The sequence below is a fragment of the Brassica napus genome, chromosome A3, assembly GCF_020379485.1.
Source record: "Brassica napus cultivar Da-Ae chromosome A3, Da-Ae, whole genome shotgun sequence".
In the NCBI taxonomy this organism is placed as follows: Eukaryota; Viridiplantae; Streptophyta; class Magnoliopsida; order Brassicales; family Brassicaceae; genus Brassica; species Brassica napus.
The window spans coordinates 5,396,032-5,406,587 of record NC_063436.1 but is presented as its reverse complement, the minus strand read 5'-3'; the positions used below and the strand labels follow the sequence as shown (position 1 = coordinate 5,406,587).

The window sequence follows — 10,556 nt, the reverse complement described above, 5'->3', positions numbered from 1 at the left end:
GACACAGAAACAGTTCATCAGTTTACTGATAAGCTAATGGAACTTGTGTTTCGTATGAAGTCTTGTGGATGGGAGGTCGAAGATAAAGAAGTGGTGCAGAAAATTCTTTCCTCTCTGCCTTTAAGATTTAATGAAGCGTTAGTCGAAGAAGCGGAAACACTTTCTATTAGTGATCTCATTGATTTCTTGCTGGTTCATGAATACTATACGAAACCGGCTCAAGAATCTGTAGAAGAGTCGGTCACTGGTGTGGAAAAATGTCTCGGTGACAAACGTGAAACGTCAAACTCTTCGGAAAATGTCTCTCAAAGCAAACGGAGCATCAGAAAGGTTAAAGTCTCCCAAGTGGCATCGACGGAGAGACCACGGAGAGAAGAGGAGCGGGAGTTAAAAGTTTTTTTGGTTTTGATTTCGTTTTTGGTTTTGATCTATCTTTTGTTCTGAACAAACGTTTTCAATTAAATGCATGAGAAAAGGAGAAAAAAATAGAAGCCTTTAGTAAAGTTTTTCGTAAGTCTGGGTTGTAGCTAAACTGCATCATGTTAGAGAATAGTTGAGGGTTTGTCTCCCTGAGACACATTCCGGTGAGTACTGTGCTGTGATTCCTCTCTGTCCAGAGTAATAAGTAGAGCGTTTGTTTTGCCAGATGTTGGGAATAAAGCATTCTTTGTTTTGGTGTTAACTTTAGTCAAGTGCTTTGTTTGGTCTAATTCTAGTTGAATTGATGAATGAATACATGATTTTTTTTATCTTTGTCAGTGCTGATTTTATATATTTTTTAAAGAATCTGAGATATTGTTTGATTTTTACGACCAGTTTTAGTTTTTTTTTCTTGATTTGTATCCTTATTAATTGGATCAGATGTTTAAAAACAAAACAAAATTTCGACCAAAGAAAAAGTAAAATACATATATAGTTTTCTTTGAAAAAAATAATTATTATTTAAGTAGTTTTGTATTTAAAATTTAAATATTGAGGTGTAGTCTTCTTGAGTTACAATGTTGAAATCCTTTGGAGAGCTGTGCGTTAGGTAGATTTTCTATTCATGTGTTTGTGGCACGTGTCTTTTACTCCTTTTCTTCCTTTTAAAACAATGAAGAACAGAGTAACAAGTATAGATTTCTCACCGACACAAAGTCGAGATCGTATCTCCCGTTATTGCACTACACTCCGAGTTCTCAGTGGCAAAAAGCCAAGGTAATTTCAGCTTATAACCCCCCACGTCCTTTAAGTTCTTGAATCTTGTCCATGGTGTTGACTAGAGATCTCCATGTTTGCTAAGGTAAAAGTAAAAGAAAATGGAGTTTTTGAGCTTAGTGTCTTTGGATCATGTTTAGGATAATTAGAAAACTATAGATCATGTGTGTAGTTTTATGGATTTGTAGTTGTTGCTTATGACTTTTGATCTTCATCTTTAACAACAAGAAATAGTAATAGCCATGGAGGCTCAAACGCAGATGCAACAGCTTGTTCCGGTGTTTAATGGAAACGAATATGAGCTTTGGAGTATCAAAATGAGAACCTTATTGATGTCCCGTGACCTATGGGATGTTATAGATAGTGAAACCTCGGATCAGCCTATGGAAGAAGAGTTGGTTAAGTCACAGAGAATCAAGGATATGTCGGCACTTTACATGCTTCAAATGTCGGTAACAGACACAATCTTTCTTCGGATAACAAGAGCTACCTCGTCGAAGCAAGCATGGGAACTTTTGAAGGCGGAGTTCGGAGAAACCGAGAGTATTCGGGATATGAAGAAACAGAATGTTGGGATGATGTATGAGAATTTGATAATGGGAGAAGAAGAAAGTGTTGATGAGTTTGCTTGGCGAGTGATGGATCTTGCGAACCGGCTAAGGTTCTATGGAAGAAACATTCCTGATGATGATGTCATCTTTAGGATTATTACGAAGTTACCCGCCAGTTTTAATGAGTCTGTATCATACATTCGAACTTTAAAAGACGTTACTATCGCTGAGGTTGTTGAGATGTTGCGAGGTGATGAGTGGGGGCAAAGGCTTATGGATGAAGAAGCTTCCGGGAGTGAGTTTTGCAGGAAGAAGGGTCATGAAACCTCAGAATGCTATTCAAAGAACAAGAAAGTCAGGCGGTAGAGAGATCATTGGTCGTTTGCATAATTTTAGCTAAAGAAGCATGTAAAAGTTGTTAATCCAGCAACCAAAAGAGTGTGATGTGTGTTTGTTATTGTGGATGAAATGCACTCGCAATTCATATGTTATATTATCTTGGAAGGCAACATTTTATGATTATTTTTAAATTAGAAAAAAAAAATCACCTATTTCACTAAAAACGAATTTCACTAGAGTAACAAAACCTTGTAATATGTTGGCATGATAAATCAAAAATTGATGGTATATGATAAATCATAAAATCCCAACCACTGTACCTGAATGAATCAACATGAATATTTGACAAAAAGAAAGGAATCAACATTATAATATTTTTTTTATTAATATGATAGATATGAATCCCAGTCACATTTCTAAATGCAATAGAAGATAGAATCAACATTAGTAGATTATTATATATGAATAGTCATCATTGTCCTCCAATACTAATTACTAGCTCGACATGCCGAACTAAGCAATCCATATTGCGGACCAATTCTACCGTTGATATATAATAAATAGCTACTTGCATGTCGGATAGTAGTGCTTTGTCTACTATTGATTAATAATGTTATCGATTACACATATCTGAACAAATCAGGCAATCTTTTAAATAAAATAAAATATAGTATGTGGATGACTCTTCCGTCCAACTTATATATTGGAAAACATAAGATCCAAATTATATTTACCATCAAACAAAAAAATTAATATATAATACGTCTTTGTCGAATAAATAAGGCTCTTTTGTCATTTTCTAGTTTACAAAATAGTAAATTAATGTAGTTTTGTTTTTATTTATTCACATTTTATTAGGTCATCCATGATCCAACTACACACCAGCCCAAGACTATTGGAGGATCCAAGTCTTTTTTTTTTTTTTTTTTTTTGAGGATCCAAGTCTTCCCTCTCTCAACCACGAAGATACATTTCTTATGAAGGATGTAAGCCTTTATATTATTATTTTTTGAACTTAGGATGTAAGCTTTTATATGATACATATATTTTGTAACTATAATTCATATGTATTCCCTTCTTGTTAATTGCTATGTATATCTCGTTCTCTTTTCAAATCACAGATTCTATAAAACATAAATACAAAGCAAAATCAAGTTCAAATAAAAAAACTACGGGAAAAATAAATGAAGATTTCATTTTTATGACCACTTCAGTTAGATTATAATCTACATTTTAGTCCATATTAATGACAAAACCCCACTGATAAAGACAGCTTTCCATCCCCCTTTTTTAGCGTAAACTCGCATTTTTATTGGCTAAACATAGAAATACACCAACTTGGACTACATCATTTAAGTTGTCGCATCGTCCAATAAATAAACTTCGCCTATCCAATCATCTTCTATCTCTATGCTCTCCACCATTCTACATAAACCCCAAAATCTCTCCTCATCATCAACATAGTCTCTTTCTTTCTCTTTCCTCTTGCTTATTCATTGCAATGGGCAGGAAATGCTCACACTGTGGAAGCGTAGGACATAATTCAAGAACATGTTTTGCCAACAAAACCAGAGTCATTAAGCTCTTTGGTGTTCATGTAGACACCACAGGCTCTTCACCACCACCAGGTCCCAGTTCTCCTCCACCTTCGTCAATTTTGGCTGCCGCAATGAAGAAAAGCTTTAGCATGGATTGCTTACCCGCATGTTCCTCCTCTTCCTCTTCCTTCGCCGGTTATCTCTCCGACGGTCTCACCCACAAAACACCCGACCGCAAAAAAGGTTACAGCTTTGACATATTTTTACATTCTTGTTTGGGTTTGTCCGTCGGACTATGATAAGTATTGACATGTTATAAAGTTGCAGAATATATTATCATATAAAGTTAAACACTTCTCACAAAGATGTACCATATAACCGTGTTATAATCAACTGTTCTGAAGTTAATTAATCAAACAAGAATAGCATGCGATGCAACCGCTTCATTGCGGACAATAAATATTGTATTTATAATCGTTAGCTTTTGTTAAGGCTTTTTCAGTTAATGAGATCATTTTAATTTTTCTTTATGAGTAGGGGTTCCATGGACGGAAAAAGAGCACCAGCTGTTTCTAATTGGATTAGAGAAGCTTGGTAAAGGAGATTGGAGAGGAATCTCTAGAAACTTCGTCGTCACAAAATCTCCGACACAAGTGGCAAGTCATGCTCAAAAATACTTCATTCGTCAAGCCACCACTCTCCATCACAAGAGACGCCGCACTAGCCTCTTCGATATGGCAAGTTCCAATCTTATTTTCTTTTTTTGGTCAACGTTCCAATCTTATTTTATAATTTCTATATAACAAAAGGAAATTAAACTCTTCGTAGGTAAAGTAAAAACTTCAATGGTTTTAAGGAAAGTCCATAACGGAAAAATGTCACATCTTCAAAAGGATCAGGCATAATTTGTATGTTTTTAATAATATAATTTCCAAATATTCTTACCACTTTCTGACAACATTTTTACCACTCCAGATGTCAAAATCTTTATAAGCAAAAATGTGGATATTTTACTATAGTCTAAGCTTTATATAATAAGAATGGTATATGAAAATATCTTTTCTTGATTTGTTATAAAAACTTAAAATCTTGAATCATCAATCTATATATTCAACAGGTTTCGGCCGGCAACGTTGAAGAAAATAGTTCCATTCCATGTAATGATGATGATCACACTGGATCGCCCACAGGGGCTGTTTGGAAACAAGGATTGACTGATCCTTGTCTCGGACATCCAGATCCTGAAATATCCGTGTCGGGTAACACCGGTGGACTCGATCTTGATCTGAAGCTTGCGTCTCATCAGTCTTCCAAATCGAATATTAGACCTATAAGCGTTACGTGAAATACATATAACTCGTTAAATAATGGGTGTAATTAGAATAACTAAAATGCTTACATATATCAACCATCGATCCTATCTAATTTGATTCTGGTCCATCTTAGTTTTGGTGAATATTTCTTTATCATTGTGAGATTTTTGCCTTGCGTCCACATTTATTTCTATAAGCAATGATAAAGTTTTTAACCAGAGATTTTGCCTTGCGTGCCCAAAAGCGATTTAGCAAACCTTTTTTTCTTTTGTCAACTTAATCGAATACAGTAGAGTTGTAACAATGCATACAGAAATCCTTAGTTGCCGAGCTATATCTTCTACATAGAATAATTTGGAATCCACTTTAATACAGAACCGAGAGAACTTTTCAGAATCGAAATAATTTAGTTGTTGGGGAAAACAATACACATTTTAAACATTTCTATATTAAAGTGCAAGCTGTGTTAATAGTGACACTACTACTGGAAAGGAAACAAAGTGATTGGAGGACTAAATGTTCTCCTTTTTATGTCATCAATAGATATGAAAAAGCCATTTTTCTTTTCTTGGTTGAGATTTTGGATATTAGGATATCCCACTTGAACCAAGATCATCTTACGACTATATTAATGAAACCACTAGCTTAGAGTTTTTTGTTTGTCCTAAAGTTTAGCAAGTTTGATATATATATAAAATTTGAAAAAAGGATTTCAAATAAAAATGCAAGAAAATACATGTATGAGTGTTCACTCATAAGTTAGATAAGGGATTAAAATATTTATGTTCGCGAATACAGAGCATCAACACTTTGATTCATAATATAATTTTTAAATAAAAATGTATATCTAATTTTTATCAGTTTTAATTATATTTATCTCTTTTAATAGAACTATCTGAATAAAAAAGCTCCTTAATATGCTAACTAGCTTAATTTACTGTCTTTGTAATTTGGGATGTGGATAACCTTAAATAAAATGAGTCATAGAACATTTTATGCAATCTGATATCTTCTTTTTAAGGAACTTCTCTAAGGTGAAAAAGGGATTTCATATTTGCATAATTGGTTTTCAGATTTAAGATTTGGAGATCTACATTTAATTCTTTGTAAGAAATCGATTTATATAAGTTCAAAAAATATTGGTCTCTTTTTGTGAAATCTCAAAGGAAAAGAAACTTTTTTGGGCAACCCATTCATTAATAAAAAGTCTTACCCAATCAAGGATCCAATACAACAAGACGGTTCATGTCTGTTAATATGATATTCTTTTTTTTTCCGCATAGACTAAGAAAAATATTTGATATTCATCAGTGGACTGTAACATCTTTCTATTAGTATAGACCAAGTTATCTACGGATACAAGCTCAAACAATCCATTTTTGGATCTGAATGTCAAGTTTTTATATGAAAATACCTATCATCCGTAGTCGTTATATTAATCTCAAAGCAACAACTTCATAATGTGTGTTTCCGACATTCTTCCAAATCTGTATGTTGCATCGACTGGCAACTAAACGAATGAGCAGTAGCGGATTTTGGAGAATTTTTAACCAGAGACATTATTATAAACAATCTTTGAACTAGTCGAATGAAGTTTATGGAATTTAAGCGAATTATTTATACAAAATTAAAGTTTTTAACAAATTACATTAAGACAATCAAAGTTTTTAACAAATTGGTCCTAAGATACATCCTCTACAAATAGAAACATCATTAACCAACTACTGTTACAAGTTTTTTTAGCAAATCATGAGAGTAAATGAAAATGTTAATAAACTAAGAGCTCGCTATATTCTATACAATCTCTATTCATCATAGTTTCAAAGTAACTTAGTTCTACTTCTACAAAAAAAACAACTGACAAAAAAATAATTGAGAAAAACTTTACAAATTATCAATATAACCACATGTATAACTTAACAATGGTGCATAAATTCACCGATAAGTGACATCCCTTACAAAGAAGAAGAAAAAAAAATTCTGAATTGTTTCCATGTGCCAATATGTGAACAACCCTTGCACAAGTCTGAATTAAGGCTCGTCGCCCAATAATGAATAAGATCCTTTGTCAACAATCTTCTGTCTTTCACCAGTATGAGTCTTATTTAAGTGTAGAACCATGTCAAATTGTCATTAAAATGCTCAGAATCCACATTACTCGTATAGTGAAAATGTTAATTTTCCATGCAACATTGATTTTTTTGTCACTACATTACTCATAATATAATACACTATAGTGAAAAGCTATACATGACAATTTGTAAAGTTTTCCTCAATTTTTTTTTGTCAACAGTTTTTTTTTTGTAGAAATGGAACCAAATTAACTTGAAGCAATGATGAATGGACATTTCTATTTTTGTGATTGCATATAAGCATATCATTGAAAACTATTATTATGTGCAACAATATATCTTTTACAGTCTTGTTTTGAAAAGAACTGTTCCAATATTACAATCACAAAATGCAGGTTTGGCTCATCTGCAAAATGTATCAAAGGAGACAAATAAATTTGAGGCTGAAGCTTGTATCACAAGGAACCTATTTTGAGTTTCCTTCCATCAGAAGAAAACAGGGGAAAAAATACAGAAGGCTTCATTTTTCAGCAGAACACAAACCTGTTTAAGTTCATTTCCGTGTCAAAAACACTAAGCCTGCAAAACCCACCACAATCAGTGCACGCATCACCTGAAAATCACACATATACGATGAACATATTTTAAGTAATATTTGGTTAATGATGTATGTTTATAAAAACCTACCTGTCCAACAGGTCCTCTTGAGTTTTCTGAATCTGCAGATGTCTGAGATTTCTGTTTCTTCAATCTCTCAATGTTCTTCCACTTGTTGTTGATATTCATTTTCTCAATGCTTCTGCAGCTGAGTCCCCTCTGAAAATGTTACAGAGTAAACAGCAGAAGCTAAGATATAATCATACAAAGATTTGTAAAAACAAAACCACCAAGGCAACTGCTTTTGTACCTCACCGGTGTTTGCCTTCTTGGGTTCTTCTGTCTTCTTCTGGAACACATCCTTTGCCTCATCAGGAAATATCCAGAGACGTGACCCTCGTGCATTCTCAAGATGAGAATCCTTCAAACGCACAGGTTTGCTCTGTTTCTTCTCATCATTCCTTACTTCCACCACCGAGCTTCTTCTTCTCCTTTGCTTACTCAGCGAGTCACTTCTTCTAGTGCTCTCTTCAAGGCTCTTCTCCTCTATTATTAGTGGCCTTTCCTCTCTTGAAGCTGTTACTAAATCATCACATCTCTCTGTCTTATCTCTACACACTGTCTTCTCCATATCCTCAGAACTTATCTTCCTTTCTTTCGGTTTCTCTATATTAACAGAGCTTTTTGGTTGTGACTGCGCCTTAGGTTTCTCCTTCACATCATCAGTTTGACTCTTCCCAGTCTGAAGTTTTGTATCCTGTCAAAAAAAAACATCTAAAGAATCTTAACCAAAACGTTTTTAAAAGATCTTGATCACAAAGATTCATACTCAAACCCTCCCTCCAAAAAAGACATTATACCTGAGTCACTTTAACTTCAAAGGTGCTAATCATTTTCCGAACATTGCTCAAGTTTGTCTCTGACAAACTCCGCCGCATTGGCTTCCTATTAGGGATCTTTTCCGGTTTGCTCAAACCTTTATCTTCTTGCTTCACCAACGATACATTCTCGAGTTTCTTAACCTCAGGGAGCTTCTTGCTTAAAGAAACATCTGAAGAAGATGGTTGATTCTTCTTCTTCTTCTCAGTTACTTCAGCCTTCCAGGTTATAAGATTTGACGAAACCGGTTCTTTATCTGCATTAGTCTAAACAGAGTGAAATAATCAAATTGCCAAAGATGAAAATCTTTTGAAATTTGTGTGAGTGAAAGTGATTATCAAAGTGACTGATAATCATACTTTAAGCTCTGTCTCCTGAGCAAGAGCTGTCTTTGGACTAGCAGCAGCCACAGTGTCTCCGGTTTGCATTGGACTTAGAGAAGACAGATCTCTCATAACATCAAGAGAAAGAAAAAAACAAAACCAAAAAAACATTTAGAAACAGAAACAAAACAATTTTAAAAAACCAAAACAGAGGAGTAACATTCTTGTTTTTTTTTTCATCTACTAACCTGAAGCAATGCTTTTAGATTTGGTAAAAGAACTGCCACCTACAAGCTCCTTGTGCTTCTTTCTCAATGCAGATTGTCTCTTTGAAATCAATCAATCAAGAACCAATGGATTCATCAAGATTTTGAAATTTTGCAGAGCTCCAATGAACATAAAAACAGAGCATGTCAACATGATCAAGAAGTTGTTTACCAGGAAACGTATGCGGTTTCGATCTTCTTCACTAAGAACAAACTGCATTTTCAGTTGGACATTTCCATAGCCATTGAATAAAACTTTCTCTTCCAAGAAGCCACTCTCTATGATCATCCTGGTCTCTATCTCTAACCTCCGAAAAAATTACACAAATTCAGAAACCCCCACAAGCATTTTGATCTCTGAAGAGTTGTAAAAAGTTACCTTTGTGTAATATTCCGTTACCATTGACATCTACCAATGTAACAATCAAGTTTTCCTGGAGCCTCGTGACTGGACTGTTGCCGAAGTTAAGTCAAAGAAACAAGAAAGTGTCAGACTTTCAAGAATTTTGAAATTTCAAAATTAATCAGAGTAGATGAATTACAAAATGTAGTCTCCTGAATCCGAAGTTCGATACTCTATCTTCCCCATAGCAACTGCCAAGTAAAAGAAGTTGAGTTTTTTTTGGTAAAGCAATATATGTAACAGAGTCAAGTTGATACCTTTAATGGAAGTGGTTGAAGAAGCTGTCTGAACATCAACAAGACCCAGAACTGAGGATTTGGACAGAACATGTAATAAGTGCTAAAACTATGTTAAAAGGGTATTTTTACCAGAAATCGAACGTTGCTGTTACCTGAAACTTGTATAGTTCCTGGCATTGATCGAATGTACACACACGCAGGACTGGTTTTTTTTTTTTATTGTTATGGAAGAAGAGAAAGAGTGAGGGAAAATCGAAAACAGAGGATTAGATGGAAATATATGTTTGTGGTTGTAAGTTGATTTTGAAATATTGAGGGAGTTGAGAGGGGGACCCAATAATTATTTCTTTTCTTGATGAGTGTCATTAATTAACTAACTAACTACTCATAGATGTATAAAATTCTCTTTAAAAACTGGTATTAATGACTAAATATATATTTTTTTAAACATTGGATTTATCACTTTACACTTTTTATAGAACCCATACATGGTTAGTAGGATACCATACCGTGGAGTAGGCTCGGCGTTCGGGACTAGTCGGTTTAGTGTTCAACTGATTCAAATTTTCGGATTTTCGGTATTATGTTCATAAGTCTCGTTCATGTGTTTATTAATTATCAGGTTGGGTTCGACTCGGTTCTTTCCAAATTCGGTTCAGATCGGATTGTAACCAATATTTGAAATCGTCCAAAAATATATATATAAAACTTCAAAAATTGACAAAAAATTCAAAATATAAAAATTATTCATAAATCTAATTAAAATTAGTTAAACTATCTAAATTAATTAAAAAAATATTCAAAATAATAAATAAAATAAACTACAAAAATATTTTGAA

General features: G+C 33.9%; 3 protein-coding genes across 13 annotated transcripts; 2 read left to right on the top strand and 1 right to left on the bottom strand.

The window, feature by feature from the left end:
* The first annotated feature begins 919 nt into the window (after nt 1–919).
* Nucleotides 920–2,304, top strand: LOC106443284. 3 transcript variants are annotated; one of them, XM_048772961.1, is made up of 2 exons: nt 920–1,197; nt 1,432–2,304. In XM_048772961.1, exon 2 carries the CDS (start codon nt 1,440–1,442, stop codon nt 2,112–2,114), a length of 675 nt encoding a protein of 224 aa, XP_048628918.1. In that variant the 5' UTR covers nt 920–1,197; nt 1,432–1,439; the 3' UTR covers nt 2,115–2,304. The 3 variants fall into 3 exon arrangements, with proteins under 3 accessions (XP_048628918.1, XP_048628924.1, XP_048628914.1); XM_048772967.1 differs by having other exon boundaries at nt 921–1,197; nt 1,458–2,304; XM_048772957.1 differs by having other exon boundaries at nt 923–1,197; nt 1,426–2,304.
* A 920-nt stretch (nt 2,305–3,224) lies between these two features.
* On the top strand, nt 3,225–5,119 carry LOC106436397 (transcription factor MYBS3). Its single transcript, XM_013877364.3, has 3 exons — nt 3,225–3,868; nt 4,163–4,362; nt 4,743–5,119. Exons 1-3 carry the CDS (start codon nt 3,589–3,591, stop codon nt 4,968–4,970), a joined length of 708 nt encoding a protein of 235 aa, XP_013732818.2. The 5' UTR covers nt 3,225–3,588; the 3' UTR covers nt 4,971–5,119.
* A 2,196-nt stretch (nt 5,120–7,315) lies between these two features.
* BNAA03G10570D lies at nt 7,316–10,539 on the bottom strand. 9 transcript variants are annotated; one of them, XR_007333542.1, is made up of 11 exons: nt 9,870–10,537; nt 9,618–9,786; nt 9,455–9,528; nt 9,248–9,378; nt 9,058–9,136; nt 8,846–8,934; nt 8,468–8,752; nt 7,923–8,364; nt 7,698–7,826; nt 7,554–7,623; nt 7,316–7,416 (listed from the first exon to the last, which is right to left on the bottom strand). XR_007333542.1 is itself a non-coding variant. In XM_048772926.1 (11 exons), the coding sequence occupies exons 1-10, from the start codon at nt 9,892–9,894 to the stop codon at nt 7,584–7,586; spliced, it is 1,434 nt and encodes a 477-aa protein (XP_048628883.1). In that variant the 5' UTR covers nt 9,895–10,528; the 3' UTR covers nt 7,316–7,416; nt 7,554–7,583. The 9 variants fall into 9 exon arrangements, 6 of the variants coding, with proteins under 6 accessions (XP_048628883.1, XP_048628880.1, XP_013732846.2 ...); XM_048772926.1 differs by having other exon boundaries at nt 7,554–7,589; nt 7,918–8,364; nt 9,870–10,528; XM_048772923.1 differs by having other exon boundaries at nt 7,918–8,364; nt 9,870–10,523.
* Between the last annotated feature and the right edge of the window lie 17 nt (nt 10,540–10,556).

What these genes read in the sequence shown, in the direction of transcription:
- LOC106443284 (XM_048772961.1), top strand. Translation starts at nt 1,440, where the DNA reads ATGGAGGCTCAAACGCAGATGCAACAGCTTGTTCCGGTGTTTAATGGA.
- LOC106436397 (XM_013877364.3), top strand. Translation starts at nt 3,589, where the DNA reads ATGGGCAGGAAATGCTCACACTGTGGAAGCGTAGGACATAATTCAAGA. An exon ending in AACACCCGACCGCAAAAAAG is followed by an intron (nt 3,869 to 4,162) that starts GTTACAGCTTTG and finishes CTTTATGAGTAG; the next exon opens with GGGTTCCATGGACGGAAAAA. An exon ending in GCACTAGCCTCTTCGATATG is followed by an intron (nt 4,363 to 4,742) that starts GCAAGTTCCAAT and finishes TATATTCAACAG; the next exon opens with GTTTCGGCCGGCAACGTTGA.
- BNAA03G10570D (XM_048772923.1), bottom strand. Translation starts at nt 9,894, where the DNA reads ATGCCAGGAACTATACAAGTTTCAG. An exon ending in AGAAGGCAAACACCGGTGAG is followed by an intron (nt 7,827 to 7,917) that starts GTACAAAAGCAG and finishes TAACATTTTCAG; the next exon opens with AGGGGACTCAGCTGCAGAAG. An exon ending in CAAGAGGACCTGTTGGACAG is followed by an intron (nt 7,624 to 7,697) that starts GTAGGTTTTTAT and finishes TGTGATTTTCAG; the next exon opens with GTGATGCGTGCACTGATTGT.